The following is a 19,859-nucleotide window of genomic DNA, read 5'->3' as shown; positions in this document are numbered from 1 at the left end:
TGGGAAAATTAAATCTGCATCTCCATAAATTTGGTCAGCAGCAGGAAGCATGAAGTGCTCTAAAACTTCCTGGTATACGGATGCGTTGACCTTGGACCTCAGAAAACACAGTGGACCAACACCAGCAGATGACATGGCACCCCAAACCATCACTGACTGTGGAAACTTTACACTGGACCTCAAGCAACGTGGATTGTGTGCCTCTCCTCTCTTCCTCCAGACTCTGGGACCCTGATTTCCAAAGGAAATGCAAAATTTCCTACATCATCACCGACCCCCACTACTGCATCTTGCCCACAGCGGAGGCGCCACAAGCGGCGTGAGAGGAAGCAGAAGAGGGGTAAGCGCGGAGGTATCCGGGCTAGGCTAACGGCTAACCCACACAAGCCATCTATCCCCACCATCGTACTGGCTAACGTACGCTCTTTGGACAATAACTGGACTACATCCGATTACTACGTTCAAACTCAGAGGACTGTAAGAGACTGTTGTGTGTTTTTGTATTCACGGAAACATGGCTCAGCGACAGCGTTCCGGACTGCGCCATTCAGCTCGACCAGCTGACGTGCTATCGAGCAGACAGAGCTCGCGTCGCGGGAGGAAAAACCCGCGGCGGCGGGCTTTGTGTTTACATCAATGACGCGTGGTGCCGCGATGCTGTTGTGATCTGCAAACACTGCTCACCCCTGGTGGAGTTTATGATTATTAAGTGCCGGCCATTCTACTTGCCGAGGGAATATACTGCCATACTGCTCGTTTCGGTTTACATTCCCCGAACAACAACTGCAACAGGAACGATGCACTAAATGAACTGTACCAGCACATCAGCGAGCAGCAGACAGCACACCCGATGCTTTCTTCTGTCATAGCTAGGGATTTCAACCATGCTGACTTAAAGAGTGTGTTTCCAAAAATACAACAACACATTAACTTTCCAACGCGAGGTAATAACATTTTAGACTTTGTTTACACCACACAGAGAGGAGCTTACAAAGCCCTCCCCCTCCCCCACCTCGGTGCCTCAGACCACATCACTGTCATGCTAATGCCTGCATACAGACCGCTCGTTAAAGTCGCTAAACCAGTTCAGAAACAGATTCAAGTGTGGCCAGAAGGGTCGTCTGACGCTCTTCAGGACTGCTTTGATACAACTGACTGGAATATGTTTAAGCAGGCTGCCACTTACAATAACTCCACTGACCTCCAGGAGTACTCGGAGACTGTCACTGCTTACATCACCAAGTGTATTGAGGATGTAACAGTCACAAAAACCATTACTGTCCCGGGCCAACCAGAAGCCGTGGATGACAGGGGGAAGTCTACAGACTCCTGAGACGCGGAACGCTGCCTTCAGAGCTGGAGACGAGGGGGGCCTGAGAACAGCCAGGGCCAACCTATCCCGCGGCATCAGATTGGCTAAGAGACAGTACTACTCAGGAGGATAGCCCATCGTTTCAGCGACAGCAGAGACACTCGGAGCCTGTGGCAGGGGATACAGACCATTACGGACTACAAGCCCCCACAGCGGACCTGTGACAGCAACATCTCTCTGCTGAACGAGCTGAACACCTTCTTCGCTCGCGTTTGAGGCACAAAACAGCTCCACTGCACAGAAGACTCCACCTCCTCCCAGTGACCAGGTGATGATGCTGACCCCGGACAGCGTGAGGAGATCCTTCAGCAGGATCAATGCACGCAAAGCTCCGGGTCCTGACAACATTCCTGGGCGTGTACTGAAAGACTGTGCAGCAGAACTCACTGATGTCATCACAGACATTTTCAACATCTCACTGAGTCAGGCTGTTGTTCCCACATGCTTCAAAGCTACCACCATCATTCCAGTCCCGAAGAAGACATCTCCATCCTGCTTCAATGACTACCTTCCTGTTGCACTTACTCCCATCCTCATGAAGTGCTTCGAACGGCTAGTCATGCACCACATCAAGTCTGCCCTAACCACACCCCTGGACCCATTCCAGTTTGCATATCGGTCCAACCGGTCGACCGATGATGCCATCTCAACACAACACAACCAACCACCAACACATCAATAAACAACTTGACTCATACGTCAGAATGCTGTTCATAGACTTCAGTTCAGCATTCAACACAATCATCCCTCAACAGCTCATTCACAAACTGGTCGAGCTGGGGCTCAACACTTCGCTGTGCAACTGGCTGTTGGACTTTCTGACTGGAAGACCTCAGGCAGTACGTGTCGGCAGCAACACATCCAGCACCATCACACTGAACACTGGGGCCCCCCAAGGATGTGTGCTGAGCCCCCTCCTCTTCACTCTGCTGACACACGACTGCACACCGTCACACAACTCCAACCTCTTCATTAAGTTTGCGGATGACACGACTGTGGTGGGTCTCATTAGCAACAGAGATGAGACAAACTACAGGAGCGAGGTGAGCCGCCTGGCCGGGTGGTGCAGTGACAACAATCTCTCTCTGAACGTGGAGAAGACGAAGGAGATTGTTGTTGACTTCAGGAGAGCGCACACTCAGCATGTTCCTCTGACCATCAACGGTGCGACTGTGGAGAGAGTGAGCAGCACCAAGTTCCTGGGTGTGCACACATCACAGAGGACCTCTCCTGGACCGACAACACTGCAGCACTGGCCAAGAAATCACAACAGCGTCTCTACTTACTCCGTAAACTGAGGAGAGCCAGAGCCCCACCCCCCATCATGTACACCTTCTACAAAGGCAACATCGAGAGCATTCTGACCAGCTGCATCACTGTGTGGTATGGCGCCTGCAACGCGTCCTGCCGGAAGACTCTGCAACGCATAGTGAGAGCAGCTGAGAAGATCATTGGTGTCTCTCTCCCCTCCCTCCAGGACATTTATGGAACCCGTCTCACTCGAAAAGCCCTCTTCATTGCAGGTGATCCCACTCACCCCGTCACACAGCTTCTTCAGTCTGCTGCCATCAGGGAGGAGACTGCGGAGTCTCCAGCCCAGGACCAGCAGACTGAAGGACAGCTTCATTCATCAGGCTGTCAGGAAGCTGAACTCGCTCCCCAACTTGCCCCCCCCGTCCCTCTTCTGCCTCAGGCACCACTGAACTATGAACCCCCCCCCCCAGGTCCCACATCCCCAGGTCCTTCCACCCCCCCCCCTCCCTCTAACATACGATGTCATGCACCAGTCACTTTGTGCAGCAGTGGTCTGCTCACTACCTCATTCACTCATTCACCATGGAACTGACATCATTCTACCACCTCATCAGTCAGTTTAATAAAATAACTGCTCTTGAGCCCTTTGTCACTTTGTCACTTTTAATCAGACTGAATAAGCTATTATTTTTTTTATGCACTAAAAATCTTTTTATCTGCACTGTTTGTTCACTGGTTTGCACTCTATCTGCCATGTGCCTTGCGCTGCTTTTATTTAACCTTTTTTTTACTTAATTTTTTCTGTTATGTCTTTTTTTACATTCCCTTATTGTATTTATAGTTTTATCTTATATTTTACTGTTAGTGATCTAGATTTTTAGGCTCTACTGTTAGTGTTATCTGTATGCACCGGGGGTCTGAGAGTAACGCAATTTCGATTCTCTGTATGTATGTACTGTACATGTGGAAGAATTGACAATAAAGCAGACTTGACTTGACTTGACTTGACTTGAAATTTACTTTCATCAGAGAACATAACTTTGGACAACTCAGCAGCAGTCCAGTCCTTTTTGTCTTTAGCCCAGGCGAGATGCTTCTGACGCTTTCTGTTGTTCAAGAGTGGCTTGACACAAGGAATGCGACAGCTGAAACCCATGTCTTGCATACGTCTGTGCGTAGTGGTTCTTGAAGCACTGACTCCAGCTACAGTCCACTCTTTGTGAATCTCCCCTACATTTTTGAATAGGTTTTGTTTCACAATCCTCTCCAGGGTGAGGTTATCCCTATTGCTTGTACACATTTTTCTACCACATCCTTTCCTTCCCTTCGCCTCTCTATTAATGTGCTTGGACACAGAGCTCTGTGAACAGCCAGCCTCTTTTGCAATGACCTTTTATGTCTTGCCCTCCTTGTGCAAGGTGTCAATGGTCGTCTTTTAGACAACTGTCAAGTCAGCAGTCTTCCCCATGATTGTGTAGCCTACAGAACTAGACTGGTGCTGTGTCCGAAACCGCTCCCTATCCACTATATAGTGCACTATATCGGGTGTCAGCCATTTTGTAGTGCTGTCCGAATTCTGAGTGAACTACTTCATTCCCTACATTCGTCCACTACTTTTTACCCACAATTCATTCTGATTTCGAGTGTACAACCGATGTACACTCGCTGAAGCACTATTTCCCACAATCCAATGCGGAGTAGCGTCGCGCTGGAAGCGAGAGCGGGAGCGAGCGAGTTTGAATGATTTGACGTTTACATCATTTCTGTTACGTTTATTTCATACAATCATTTATATTAAAATATGTTATGTTGGCAATAACTCAGTTTAATATTTTACTAATTTACTGAGGTGGCATCGTTGTTAACTTACAAAAATGATGATAATTTGGTGGCTAATTTAAAAATGTTCGTTAATCACCTGTAGGTAGGTAGATGTATAACGGTCGCCTGAGGGGTTAGCTAAAATTAACGGTCGCCTGAGGGCGCTCTTCGACCATTATCTTATCTGAGCTAAAAACGCTGCTCGGGAGAGTTTAAGGATACTAAAAAAAATAATTACATAAAATTATGAACGTGTTAATGTGATTATTTTTGTTCTCAGTATTTTTAATAATATGATTATGAACATAAAAGCATTACAAAACAAATAAATAATATACCATCAATGAAAACACAAAAGCTGACGGGGTGGTATGTATAATTACAATAAAGTAATTTTGAGTGTTATTGGTATTTATAGTATATACATGTAATATAAAATTGCATATGTGACGATGTTTTTGCAACCGCTCCAAGTCTCACGCGCAGTGTATACGTCACACGTCATAAAAAACAGGTCACCGTCCGAATCCATTCACTTATTTCGTTCACTCCTTTCTGATTATAGTCCACTCAACTGCTATTCACTATATAGGGATTAGTGAATGAGTGAACGAGTGAGCGATTTCAGACACAGCATGAGAGACCATTTAAAGGCCTTTGCAGGTGTTTTGAGTTAATTAGCTGATTATAGTGTGGCATCAGGTGTCTTCAATATTGAATCTTTTCACAATATTCTAATTTTCTGAGATACTGAATTTGGGATTTTCCTTAGTTGTCAGTTATAATCATCAAAATCAAAAGAAATAAACATTTGAAATATATCAGTCTGTGTGTAACGAATGAATATAATATACAAGTTTCATTTTTTGAATGGAATTAGTGAAATAAATCAACTTTTTGATGATATTCTAATTATATGACCAGCACCTGTATATATATAAACAACAATATATATATATATATATATATATATATATATATATATATATATATATATATATATATACATACACACACACACATGCTGTCAAATGATTAATCGAGTTTAATCTCATCCCAAATAATTTTTTGTTTACGTAATATATGTGCACTGTGTATATTTATTATTTAAATATATATACACAACCCTTGCATGTTGTCATGTTTGCTAATGTGTTGGAGTGCGGAGCGAGGAACGAGAAGACGTGGAGTACATTAACTAGGAGATTTTAATGAAATCAAGGGAACCAGTAAAATATACGTAGCTGAGGAGGTTGACATTCACAAACAATACCGGACACCAAATGGATGTAGGAGAGAGGTTTATAAAGAAGCACAAATGATAAGACTAAATTAACACGGCTGGAGACAAAAAAATAATCAGAACAGGAAGAACCAAATAATAACACAACATGAAGTACGTGGGGGAAGAAACACACAGACACAAAACAGAGTCTGACACACGTATATATTTAAGATAAATATGTTATGTTTATATATTAAATATATTTATATATAATAAATGTAAAAACATGTAAATATTTTCAAAACATACACTGCATATGTAAGTATATACAGTACAGGTCAAAAGTTTGGAAACATTACTATTTTTAATGTTTTTGAAAGAAGTCTCTTCTGCTCATCAAGCCTGCATTTATTTGATCAAAAATACAGAAAAAACAGTAATATTGTGAAATATTATTACAACTTAAAATAATAGTTTTCTATTTGAATACACTTTAAAAAAATAATTTATTCCTGTGATGCAAAGCTGAATTTTCAGCATCATTACTCCAGCCTTCAGTGTCACATGTAACATCCAGTCTATCACATGATCATTTAGAAATCATTCTAATATTCTGATTTATTATGAGTGTTGGAAACAGTTCTACTGTCTAATATATTTGATGAATAAAAGCTTAAAAAGAACTGCATTTATTCAAAATAAAAAAAAAATTCTAATAATATATATTCTAATAATATATTTTCTTTACTATCACTTTTTATCAATTTAACACATCCTTGCTGAATAAAAATATTGATTTTATTTAAAAAAAAACTGACCCCAAATTACTGACCAGTAGTGTATATTGTTATTACAAAATATTTATATTTTAAAAACATAGCTTCTTCTTCTTTTTTTTTTTTTTACTTTTTATTCATTAAAGTATCCTAAAAAAGTATCACATGTTCTGAAAAAATAATAAGCAGCAGAACTGTTTCCAACTATGATAATGAATCATCATATTAGAATGATTTCTAAAGGATCATGTGATAATGATCCTAAAAATTCAGCTTTGCATCACAGAAATAAATGATAATTTAAAGCATAATACATTTAAAAACAATTATTTTAAATTGTAATAATATATCACAATATTACATTTTTTTTCTGTATTTTTGATCAAATAAATGCAGGCTTGATGAGCAGAAGAAACTTCTTTCAAAAACATGAAAAATAGTAATGTTTCCAAACTTTTGACCTGTACTGTATGTACAAAATAAATATACACAGTAGACACACATATAGTATGTAAACAAAAACTTTTATTTTGGATGTGATTAATTGAGATTAATCATTTGACAGCACTAATATATATATATATATATATATATATATATATATATATATATATATATATATATATTATATATATATATATATAGTTGCGCTCCGTTCATAATCATTAAAAAGCTGTCTCTTTTCTTAGTTCATTGAAAATGGAGCTCAGCTGGAGGAAAACAAAACTAGAGGTATTTCGTATTGCTTGGCAGGAAAGTAACCTATCCTACAGAAAAGCATTAAAAACTGCTAGATCTGATTACTTTTCTTCTCTTTTAGAAGAAAACAAACATAACCCCAGGTATTTATTCAATACAGTGGCTAAATTAACAAAAAATAAAGCATCAACAAGTGTTGACATTTCCCAACAGCACAGCAGAAATGACTTTATGAACTACTTTACTTCTAAGACCGATACTATTAGAGAAAAAACTGTAACCATGCAGCTGTCAGCTATAGTACCGCATCAGATAGCGTGCTATAGCCTGATGAACAATTCTACTCATTCTTTACTATAGGAGAGGAAGAATTGTATAAACTTGTTAAATCATCTAAACAAACATGTATGTTAGACCCTATTCCATCTAAGCTCCTAAAAGAGGTGCTTCCAGAAGTCATAGATCCTCTTCTGACCATTATTAATTCCTCATTGTCATTAGGATATGTCCCCAAAACCTTCAAACTGGCTGGTATTAAGCCTCTCATCAAAAAACCACAACTTAACCCCAAAGAACTAGTTAATTACAGACCGATCTCGAATCTTCCTTTTCTGTCCAACACATTAGAAAAGGTAGTATCCTCACAATTATATTCCTTCTTAGAAAAAAAATGGTATCTGTGAAGATTTCCACCGTATCATAGTACTGAGACTGCTTAGAGTTACAAATGACCTGCTCTTATGATCTGATCGTGGTTGTATCTCTCTATTAGTGCTATTGGATCTTAGTACTGCGTTCAACACTATTGAAGACAACATTCTTTTGCATAGACTAGAAAACTTTGTTGGCATTAATGGAAGTGCATTAGCATGGTTTAAATCATACTTATATGACCGCCATCAATTCGTAGCATTGAATGAAGAGGTATAATTTCGATCACAAATGCAGTATGGAGTACCTCAAGGCTCAGTACTAGGGCCATTACTCTTCACGCTTTACATGTTACCCTTGGGAGATATCATCAGGTAACACGATGTTAGCTTGTTGCTGATGATACTCAGCTCTATATTTCTTCGTGGCCCAGCGAAACATACCAATTAGAAAAACTAGTGGAATGCATAGTCGATATAAAAAACATCGTATAGATTTTAAAATCTTGCTTATTACTTATAAAGCCCTGAATGGTTTAGCACCTCAGTATTTGAATGAGATCTTGTTACATTATAGTCCTCCACGTCAGCTGCATTCTCAAAACGCAGTTTGATAATACCTAGAATATGAAAATCAACTGCGGGCGTCAAAACCTATACCAAATAAACACCTAAATAACCTAACAAACAAACAAAAAACTAATACGATTCAAACACACTCTTGCAGTTTAAATCTAGATTAAAGACCCATCTCTTTAACCTGGCTTACACATAACACACTAATACGCTTCTAATATCCAAATCCGTTAAAGGATTTTTAGGCTGCATTAATTAGGTAAACCGAAACCGGGAACACTTCCCATAACACCCGATTTAGAAGACTGCCATCTACACTAATATTAGTGTTTCTCTCTCTTATTCCGAGGTCACTGTAGCCACCAGATCCAGTCTGTATCCAGATCAGATGGTCACTGCAGTATCCCGGATCCAGTAAGTATCCAGACCAGATGGTGGATCAGCACCTAGAAAGGACCTCTACAGCCCTGAAAGACAGCGGAGACCAGGACAACTAGATGAGCCGCAGATACAGATCCCCTGTAAAGACCTTGTCTCAGACAAGACCACAGGAACCTGTTGAGTCCTCTGCACAAAATGACTTTGCTGCAGCCTGGAATTGAACTGCTGGTTTCATCTGGCCAGAGGAGAACTGGCCCCCCGACTGAGCCTGGTTTCTCCCAAGGTTTTTTCTCCATTCTGTCAACAATGGAGTTTTGGTTCCTTGCTGCTATCACCTCTGGCTTGCTTAGTTGGGGACACTTCATTTACAGCGATATTGTTGACTTGATTGCAAATGATTGCAAAAGATACTATTTGAACTGAACTGAGCTGGATGATGACATCACTGAATTCAATGATGAACTGCCTTTAACTGTCATTTTGCATTATTGACACACTGTTTTCCTAATTAATGTTGTTCAGTTGCTTTGACACAATCTATTCTGTTTAAAGCGCTATATAAATAAAGGTGACTTGACTGTTAACACTTTGTTATAATGAGATGATTCGCGCTGAACACAACCTGAACAAAAACTCCAACGATTTGAGCAGTGAGTGGAATCTAACTTAAACGCCTCTAATTCAAGAAATCAACAGATATGTCCATGGACGGACTGGGAGTAAAAATCGGTACTCAAATCTAGCCCAATCTCTTTCGCGGGGGGCGTCCCCATTAAAAATAGCTTCCGGGGATAAAATAGACGTGTTTTGGCAGGGTTCCCCTGGTAAAATTCGCATTTTCAGGGGCTAAATATTAGGAGTGGAAAAAAAAAAATTCATGCATTGATGCATCACAATTCTCTCTCCAACGATTCTGGATCGATTCTGAGAACTTCAGAATCGATTCTGAGCTTAGTTTTCAACCAGATGCGCAATGACGCTGAGTTTGCTTTAGATACACCCGTACCCTGCTTGCTTCCATTTCCTCACACATATACACCACTCGTTCAGAAAAGTTGAAGCGAATTACAAGGACATTCGCGGGCTTCATTGCATAGGATGCACTATGAGAGATGTGCGCTTTACACTTGAATCCGTCGGTATATTCCTTACAAATGCTCTACAAAGTCATAATTTATGTGGTTTGGAATGCAGTGGACTTATATATTTAAAATATGAACCTCACTAACAGAAGGCTGCTTTTAATTTCAAATGCTAACTCGCGTTTTGTGAATACTGCTTCCGCATGCGGCTGTGCGCGACTCAGTATAAGTGGTTTAATGCACTTGTGTCTCAAAATGTTTTTTTATGGTGCAAAATTCATGTAAACACAGCCAGTATTAGGGTTACCACCCATCCCTTAAAATACGGAATTGTCCCGTATTTAAGGTAAAATGATTTGTCTCATATTTTACAAAGGCCAACACATATTTGAATAAACAAATAAGTATTTTGCACTGTTTATAATACTGATAGCAATTATAATTAAATGAATTTAATAAGAAGTAGGCTATAAGAGAAGCTCATTTGCACGTGATTTTGGCATCTTTGTTTCCATAGCGACGGAGTCTCCAGAACACACACCGTTAAAGCCCTTTCACGAGAGCAGCATGCGGTAAACAAACCTGCATGGTTTAAAACATCTAGGAGCTCACATCTGCCCTTTGAACACAAGACTCTCCAGATGTAGCACTGAATTGGAAAGTTATCAATGTGTCTGTCCAGTAACTAATGATAAATGCACAGTTTGCAGAGAGGCATTTCGGTTGTTCACTGTGGACTGACTGACTTAAAGGGAGAGTTCAACCCCCCCCAAAAATGGTCATAGTTTACACACCCACAAGTTGTTCTAAACCTTCATTCTTCAAAGTATCTTCTTTTGTGATCAACAGAAGAACTTTATGCAGGTTTAAAACAACCTGGGTAAATTATGACTAATTTCATTTTTATGTGAACCATACCATTAAAGTGACAGACACATCCGTGCTTCTAAAGATATAGGCCTATTGTTTTATTTACATTTGGATAGTCTGTTAATATTATATTTCATACATTATCAGAGCTTTTTTTTTAGACATGACCAGACAGATAAATATATTATAATTAATGTTAGTTAGTTAGTTATGTTTTGAAGTTATATTAGTTTAAATTTCTTAACATACAACTGTTTCAATTTCTCAATTTGTAATTATTTTTAAAAGTATTTAATTACTTAAGTAAGAATATGTAAATGTAAGGATTTTAAGATTCTCAAGTCGGCAAAATAATTCATTAATAGGCGGGGGCGGGAGCAGATCAAGAATCATTTTGGAATCGGATCGTGACTCCCAGAATCGGAATCGGATCGAATAGTAAATATAGTAAATAAAGGGTTGCCACCCGTCCCTTAAAATACGGAATCGTCCCGTATTTAAAGGTAAAATGATGCGTCCCGTATCAAATCAATACGGGACGCGATTTGTCCCATATTTTACAAATGCCAACATATAGTTGAATGAACAAAAAAGTATATTGCACTGTTTATAATACTAATAGCAGTTATAATTAAATCAATTTCATACAAGGTATTAGATAAGCTCATTTGCTCATCTGGTCCCCAAGGACTCTGTTAGTATTTTATTTTATTTTTATTTATTTTTTCTTGAAGCTCCTGAGGACCAGAAGCTGTTTGGTTACCCACATTCTTCAAAGTATCTTCAACAGAAGAAAGAACTTTAAGCAGGTTTAGAACAGCCTGGGTAAATTATGATTTATATAATTTTTATTTTTGGGTGAACCATACATTTAAAGTGACAGACACATGTCTATACAAGGTATAGGCCTATTGTTTTATTAAAATTGGGATAGTCTGTTAATATAATATTCCATACATTATCAGAGCATGGTAGACATAATTATTATATTTTTAGACAGATAAATTAATAGATTCTAATTAATGTTAGACCCTATTTATTAATTTATCATTTATATTAATCATAAATATATACAAAATGTCATATACATTTTTTACAAATTACTATTTAGTATTTTGATAAAAATGGGACGAATAAATGTAGCCCTAATTTGAGCAAATTAATAATAATAATAAAAAAATTACCCCATCCAGGTAGCAGCTGCAGAACTGTAAAAAAAAAAGACTAATAATAATTAATAATTATAAATAATCAAATTTAAAATAACAATATTTATATGTTCTGTTGGAAGTTTGAAGAATAAGAATGCTTGAGCATGATTTTCTTTTTTTTGGGGGGGGGGGGGTTGTCGTGAATGGGTGTCCCTTATTTTGCTTCTCTGAAGGTGGCAACCCTAAGTAAATACTACATCATTAAGGTTGTTTTTCAAACCACGGACATGAAAAATAACCCCCGTTGACGGGAAAACCACGGACTTGCAACACTTTTTTCTTACAAGCAAAAATAGATTGCATTAGCGCCCCCTTTTGTCGGCCGTCAAAGGATGGACGGTAGTGATTTGCAGGTCAGGGTTTTTTCCAACCTGCGGGTCCCGCTTTTATGAAATTATTTGGCCCGCCCCGCAAATAAAGTAAAATTTCCTTACCCGCCCCAACCCGACCCACAGGTTATGAGGCGGCCTATTATAATTCAGCTATCAAACTGCCCAGCTATTTCACTTCAGCACCGCATTTCACACGCGTGCGCAAATTAGGATTAGCACATGTAGCCGGTGAAGTCTCCATCCACAAACAGACGTACATCGTCTGCAGATATAAGGTATTTCATTGCACTCTAACAAGTAATCTGAACGGCCTATATGTGTGCAATATATTAAACCACTGGTTCTCCCGGGGGGGGCGCGAGTAGGCTACAGGATGGGAGAAAAAAAAAAACTGAAAAAAAAAAAAAAAACTATTTTTTTTTTTTCACTAAACTACTGTCATAAAAATGTATAGTTTTGTATATACATAACTCCTGGATAAAAATTAAAATGTGTTTGGACTGATTTTTTAAAAAAAAGTTTGAACAAGTTTGATTGGTTTGTCGATAGTGAGCGCAAATGCAGGTGATAAGCGGTTTTATTAAGCGAGTCATTGAGTCGTTCATTTTAAACGATTCATTCAAATGGCCGATTCATCAAGAATGAGACGAGCCTCGCCTAGACTCTGAAGGAAGTGACTTGGAAGGACCAGTCCTGCCAAGGAAGTATCCTTGACATTGAGAAACGCCCAGATGTTTGTGAATGGGTCATTGAATCTTTGACTCAAACGATTTGTTCAAAACACTGAATCATTCAAAACACGATTGAGTGTTGCTGTTAGATGCGCTATGTTGTGATCTTTGTTTGGATTCATCGGATCTATTTTCGCTGCTAAAATAGACCAAAACAGTCATTATTTCGTCTAAAATGTAAGTGACTTAATATTATTAACTTGTTTGTTGAACTGTCATATCATTGTCACATTTTGAATCGTGAGGTGATGGTAAATTAAGTGATGGTCAATTGTCAGCTCTCTTGGTCATCAGGTCGTGTGACGTATGTTGCTGAACTGTATTCAAATGTTATAAATATAAAAACACCACATTTTGAAATTTAATTGCAGTATGTCAGTTTAGTTTATTTTTGTGTGCTGCACTCATAGACTTTAGAAAACGGCGCTCATTTGTTTGATTCCTCCTCGAGAAGCTGCGCAAGCCTCAAAGGTTTAAGGTCCTTGCACCCTGACTAAGGTCCGAAACTGTCGTATTCGTTTTTCTATATTCGTCACTTGGTGGCTCTCAATTGTCAAAAACACCACTCAAAATATTTGCTACGGATGCGAAAAATGCAGAAAATCGAACCATCCGAATATATATTTATGACGGACGGAAGTTTTAGAGGCTGCAAACGTATAAAACGTGAGGTCGTATTTAGTTATGTCTATATATATATATATATGTAGTATATATATATATATATATATATATATATATATATATATATATATATATATATATATATATATATATATATATATATATACTGTATATATATATGAACGAACAAACTAGTCAGAATATAGGCTACAGTTAAAGCTTTCCTTTATTTTTTGTGAAATGCTCACACGCACGCACACACAAACATGTTTAAATACATTTATGTTGTTAATAAATAAATAAAAATAAATTGTTGTAACAGCAATATCTCCAAGTTTTGTTTTTCACTGTAAAAATGTCATGATTTGCCAATGCAAAGAGAGTACCACCACTTTTTCCCCCCACTTCAAGCACTGATTATAACACAAACGAATCATCTTCGAGATCCATTTGTGTGCACAGCAAACAAGCTATCAATTGATATGCAGGAACAGCTTATTGAGCTGAAGAGCAGTGTTTCCCACAGCCTTACACTCTATTTGTGGCGGCACTCCCCCGCCCCCATATATACATATATATGCAAATTCATTTTCTGCCAGCAGGAGGCGCTTTAAGAGCGGGAGAGATACAGGATTCTCCGGTAACGGCTGTAAAGCAGCGTTGAGCTCAGAAACGCTGACTTTATCAAGCATTAACGTTACATGCAAAATGAAATGAAAATTTAATCGAAAATTTTTTAAATACAGTCGGTTTCCTTCTGAAATACAGTGATATAAAAACACACCCGCATAGGTTTTTGATTTTGAAACGTGCAGTGCTCATGTTTATTCAATTAATTCAAAGCCTTTTGGAAAATCTTTTTGTGGCGGTCAGTTTTGATATTGTGGCAGCCCGCCACAAATATATCAATGTGTGGGAAACCCTGGAAGAGTGACAGTAGACTGAAAGAACTCTTTAGCTCCTGCCCTCTTTCGTCATTCTGGGCAGCATTGATGCAGGAATACCCTCAACTCTGTGACGTTGCCTTGAAGATTCTCCTTCCTTTCACGTCGATATATTTGTGTGAGGCAGGATTCTCAAAAATGACTGCACTCAAAACGAAATACCGCAATCGTGCACAAATCGAGAATGATTTGAGGCTATGTTTATCAAACATTAAGCCAAGAATTGAGGATCTTTGCAAGGCAAAGCAGGCTCAGGTCTCACATTAACATCACCTACCTGCAAGCTTCTGTAAAAAGTTACAGATGATGCCTACTATTAGGACTAGTAATAATAATAATAAAGCATAAATTAATATCAGAGGTCTGGTGCCAATTCCCAATTATAGCAATAGCCTAGTAATGATAATAGGCCTACTGATGATGATGATGATAATAATAATAATAATAATAATAACAACAACAATAAAGCATGTAACCTCGTATAATTATGTAGCAATAGCCTAGTAATGATGATAGGCCTACTACTACTCATAATAATAATAATAATAATAATAATAATAATAATAATAATAATAATAATGCCTGCATTCTCACATTAGAAGTCTGGTGCTACTGCCAATTATAACAACAGCCTAGTAATGATAATAGGCCTACCAACTAATAATAATAATAATAATAATAATAATAATAATAATAATAATAATAATAATGTGGGCCTAAAAATAATAGCCTAGGGCTATCTATCTATCTATCTATCTATCTATCTATCTATCTATCTATCTATCTAACTATCTATCTATCTATCTCGGGTAGGGCTGTGGGGTGTGTGTGTGTGTGTGTGTGTGTGGGGGGTTTGATGTTGGTGGGGGTGGGGGGGCGCTGGGGCCCCAACTGCAATGAACCACATCTTGCAAAAGGTTGAGAACTCCTGTTCTATAGCCTCTGAAGATTAAACGAGCCATCACTAACTGAGTTTAAAGCCACTGTTATGTTAGAATGCATCTCCTTCTTGTTTCTGTGGCCGTGCGTCGGTCTCGTCGTGAGGCGCGCTGTATGACTGATGAAGCAGTTCAACTTTCCTCCAAATATATGAACTATGTTTTGAATAGCCTACTTTATATTTAACGTCTTTGTTTATCTCCAATATTAGTGTAAAACTGTTAGACTTTAAATTAAATCTACTATTGATTTTCACCGCTGACTGATTTTGCAGAACATTTAGATTGATAACTTCCGTGCACAGATGCGGGAAATTTGTCACAGGACGTGTGATATGACAGTTGTGTCCGACTATATATGAACTACTGTAGCTGTTTTAAACACAGTATTTTTATATTTAACGTTAATTTATCAGCATGTTTGAAAGTATATTTTTTCGATTATTGGTGATTCCATAGGCTCTCTCTCGGGCACCTGCACGGTTTAAAACACCAAATAGTTATGATATGACAAGAAGAGAGTCTCTCTCTTGCTCCACCCATGCACGATTATATCGTATATCTGATCTGATTTGAAAAATGACCGTATCGCCCAGCACTACAACATATATGGATTTTTTTTTGTTTTGTTTTTAATGACCCGCCCCAACCCGCCCGCAAATAAAGTGACAATTTCTTTACCCGCCCCAACCCAACCAGCGGGTAACCAGCGGGGGCCGCGGGTTATGAGACAACCCGCGCATCACTAATGGACGGCCATTCTGGACTTCTCCAGAATGTCCAGATGGCCAGTCCGTCCCTGGATATGTAAGTCATTAGCTACATTGCTCAACACTGTAAAAACACGTTGAAATAGAAATTGATAGTTTGCCAAATCTGCAATAAAATGCCATTAATACAGCTTTGACTGAGGGTGCTTTTGGTTTCATTCGGTTTCATTCACCCCTGTAGAACTTTTTTTAAAAAAGGAAAAAAAGTCAACAAACACAATAACAAGTACCTTTGATTTTAAATCCCTGTGAAGTACTCTCTTGTCGTGAATGTGTTTGGTGCCTAGACACATCTGTGCAAACCACTTCAGGATCTACAACAAAGAGATGGCACAACTTATAAACTGCATGAAAATAACCAAACATAGTAACTCCTTATTCTTGATATCCCAAACTTACTATCAAGTTTATGAAAGTGAAATGTACATTGTACATTCACTCCCCCACCTACAATTCCTGCCACCCCGAGACTCGAACTCACAACCTTTGGATTGTGAGTCCAACTCTCTACTCAAACTCTAACCATTAGGCCACAACTTCCCCATGTTTATTTTAGCACTCATGACAAAAATAAGATATAATAATACTGAAAAAACCCTGTTTAATTTTAATAATTAATTTGAGAACAAGGCTGTCATCTTTGTCATACCACATCCTCAGTGAACAGAACATTTTTTTGCTGCTGTATCCTTTGAAGAAGATCTCCACCACTGCAGAACTCCATTACAATGTACAGATGACCATCAGCTGAAAAGAGAGGGTCCATTATGTTTCTGACTTTTGATCTTATGAAATTTTTGTAATTTACAGCATATAAAACACCCTGACAAACCTTCAAATGATTCTTTGAATGCCACAACGTTTGGATGCTTCATTCTGGACAGAAGCACAGCTTCTCTTTTGCTGTTTCTTATCCCAGAATCAGCCTATGAATCAGTACAAGAACCCTTTCATGCATTTTTAGTATAGGGTGACCACCCGTCCCGCGTAGCGCGTGCGCGCACAGCGTTTGAAGGCCAATTCATGAGTCCCGCAAATTGAGACCGTGTCACGCATAATGCTTGCTCAAAAAAAAAAGTTGGTCGCTCTATATCCTCGAGCCCCAGGCAGCCAAACGAACATTACTGGACAGTTACAGCACGCTACCGTTGCCCACACCCAACCCCCATCAGTTGAACTGCTGACTAGGTTGTTGTCAACTTTTTCGTTGTTGTCATGACAGCGCACGCACGTGCATACCAGACACACTGGGAAGGAACTTTTAGATGCGCGCTTTCCAATTCGAAAAATGGAGAAAGAGACTGAGTCTGAGGCACCACCATCATCAATTAAAAAGAGAAGGTGTGGGTACAAGAAAGACTGGGAAAATGAATATTTGTGGCTGAAAGGTGTTGAAGGGGATACCGAGAGGGCTTTTTGTGACCTTAGCAAAACGTCCTTCTCAATCGGACATGGAGGGGAATACGATGTCAAACGACACAGACACTTATGTAGTGAAAGAGAATGTTTTCCTCAATGCTGTACGCTCCAACAAGAAATATAAGTTCAAGTAGAAACCTGAAGGTAAGAAACCTAGTTATGTAAGACCCCATTTGTCTAAGATAAAGTTCTACAGAGGTGCAAATGTGTCACTTTTAGGAAACAGTAGCCTTTTAGGTCAAAATATGTCATTGTTTTGCATAGGATTTTATCTTGGCACCTTTTTGTATTGTTGTGATGGTGATGGGTTTGCACTCCTCTGTCCTAAAGGTGTCTCTAGAACACTGAACAGTTTTTTTTTTCCTGCACCTGCCTTTACTAACAGGCAAGTTAACCATCCTTCATCCCCCTTCTCATTCCGTGAACCTCTGGAGTTGTGAGTTAAGACTTTTTTTTTTAACTGTTCTTGTGGTGTTGAGCAACTACAATTCCTGTTAATCCTATAATTTTTTTTATTATAATTTATTTAAAGTGAATAAATTGTAATGAAAAATAAATAAAATTAAATAGCTAAAGTAAATCGTAAGTGGAAGTGCATCTGTCAATTCACTGAATGTTCAAAATATTATGAATCTTTATTTAGAAAAAAATACACATTGGTTGGCCTACTCATGAGCATACATCAGCAATTACACATGTTTAGGGGAATAGGGCATTATTAATATACAATGTAAAGTGGTATGTGCTAGAAATGGGTAAACCACTATCAGTGAGTCTGCCCGTGGGGTGGGGGCACCGCCCCGCCAGGCAGTGTCCCACATTGTCCCTCAGAAACATACCCCTTGTCCCCCCTTGGGCTTATTATAAGGTGGTCACCCTATTTTAGTATGATCCCTAGTATGAGCCCTTTCAGTATGATCAATATAGACTGTAATAATAATAATAATAATAATAATAATAATAACAACAATCTGAGTTTTCCTTACCTTTGGCAGTCGTATTTCCTTCATAACATAATTTTGTTCTTCGTTTATTGGCTGAACCAAAAGAGCTCGACCGAAAGACCCTTTGCCAATGACATTCACTATTGAATATTGATCCATAATAGCAACTTCAGACACAGAATAAAAGCTGTTTTTCTTCTTCTTTCTTAACGTAGCACTACAAATCAAATTATACGTCTGTTATTCACCTGTTCGAGATACAGAACACCAGACAACTGAATGGCAATATATTTTTGTATTTTCTAAATAGTTTTAACCAGTGCAAAACTACATTAAGGATGTATTTGTTCGGGACAGGAGAGTGGACGCGCAAGTACCACCATTACTTGTTTCACGTATGTAAGCGACATAGACAGTAAAAGATAGTATCACTTCCGTATTGTTACATGACGTAGTGATGACGCTATTGACCTGTGTAGCGTGGACCGCACTGACTGGACTTCATTTTTAAAATATTGTCCATACAGCTGCTCAAATAGCGCATAGTCACATGATATCCGCTTCTTGTATTAGCGCTGGTCGGAATGAGCCAATTAGATGTCTATGATTACTTTTAAAATCATAAAAGTAAGAATTTAAAAAAAAAAATCGTTTAGAGATATGACGGTTTCAGACTTCTATTCATATGTTTAAATTTAGATATTTTTTACAGGTATATTTCAACGCATACGCATTTTATAGTATACAGATTTTATTTATTTATTTTTATTATTAAACCGTCCTGATATTTGAAAGCGCCTTGAAAAGGATGATTCTGTTTGTGAAGCGCAAAGCTCCCTCTGGAGGTAGGGCTATACAATGGTTCTGTCATGGCTGTACCCACATTTAGTCACTAGATGGCAGGAAAAGTATGTAGTAAAGTTTGATATAAGCAGTTTGTGCAGTTGTCTCCTATCTGAAGCGTATTATACATGATAGAGAGCATGTGCTTAGTGTCTGAAGAAGTACAGTGTCTGCATACTTCTAATCAAGTGTTTGCATTTTGGCACTGAATTCAAGATTTTATAAGCTGCTAGTTTGGTCTCCCTAGGCAAACAGCTTACACTGCATAATAAAGCATAAATATGGCCAGGGGTTCACTTCATTTCCTTCGAGTTCAACTTCAGAATATGACGGGGTTTCGTTTTCAGCGGTGTCTGCACCACTAACGCCTGTTTTGTCCGTCTGCACCTTTCTTGTG

General features: G+C 38.6%; 1 protein-coding gene across 3 annotated transcripts in view; it reads right to left on the bottom strand.

Moving 5' to 3' along the window:
* The window catches only part of nek3 (NIMA related kinase 3), a 28,538-nt gene extending 9,326 nt beyond the window's left edge, over window positions 1-19,212 (bottom strand). The window contains exons 1-4 of one of the 3 annotated variants that reach the window (XM_042739030.1): window positions 18,662-19,212; window positions 17,089-17,182; window positions 16,906-17,003; window positions 16,487-16,570 (exon numbers count right to left, since the gene is read on the bottom strand). In XM_042739030.1, the coding sequence (XP_042594964.1) occupies window positions 16,487-16,570; window positions 16,906-17,003; window positions 17,089-17,182; window positions 18,662-18,778 (393 nt within the window). In that variant the 5' untranslated portion in view covers window positions 18,779-19,212. Of the gene's footprint in view, window positions 1-16,486; window positions 16,571-16,905; window positions 17,004-17,088; window positions 17,204-18,661 lie in introns of all 3 variants that reach the window. The other 2 variants (XM_042739028.1, XM_042739029.1) reach the window with 2 other exon arrangements.
* Window positions 19,213-19,859: the final 647 nt, after the last annotated feature.

Source organism: Cyprinus carpio, chromosome B15 (assembly GCF_018340385.1).
Source record: "Cyprinus carpio isolate SPL01 chromosome B15, ASM1834038v1, whole genome shotgun sequence".
In the NCBI taxonomy this organism is placed as follows: domain Eukaryota; kingdom Metazoa; phylum Chordata; class Actinopteri; order Cypriniformes; family Cyprinidae; genus Cyprinus; species Cyprinus carpio.
The sequence above is the reverse complement of the archived record's forward strand: the minus strand, read 5'-3'. Positions and strand labels throughout refer to the sequence as shown.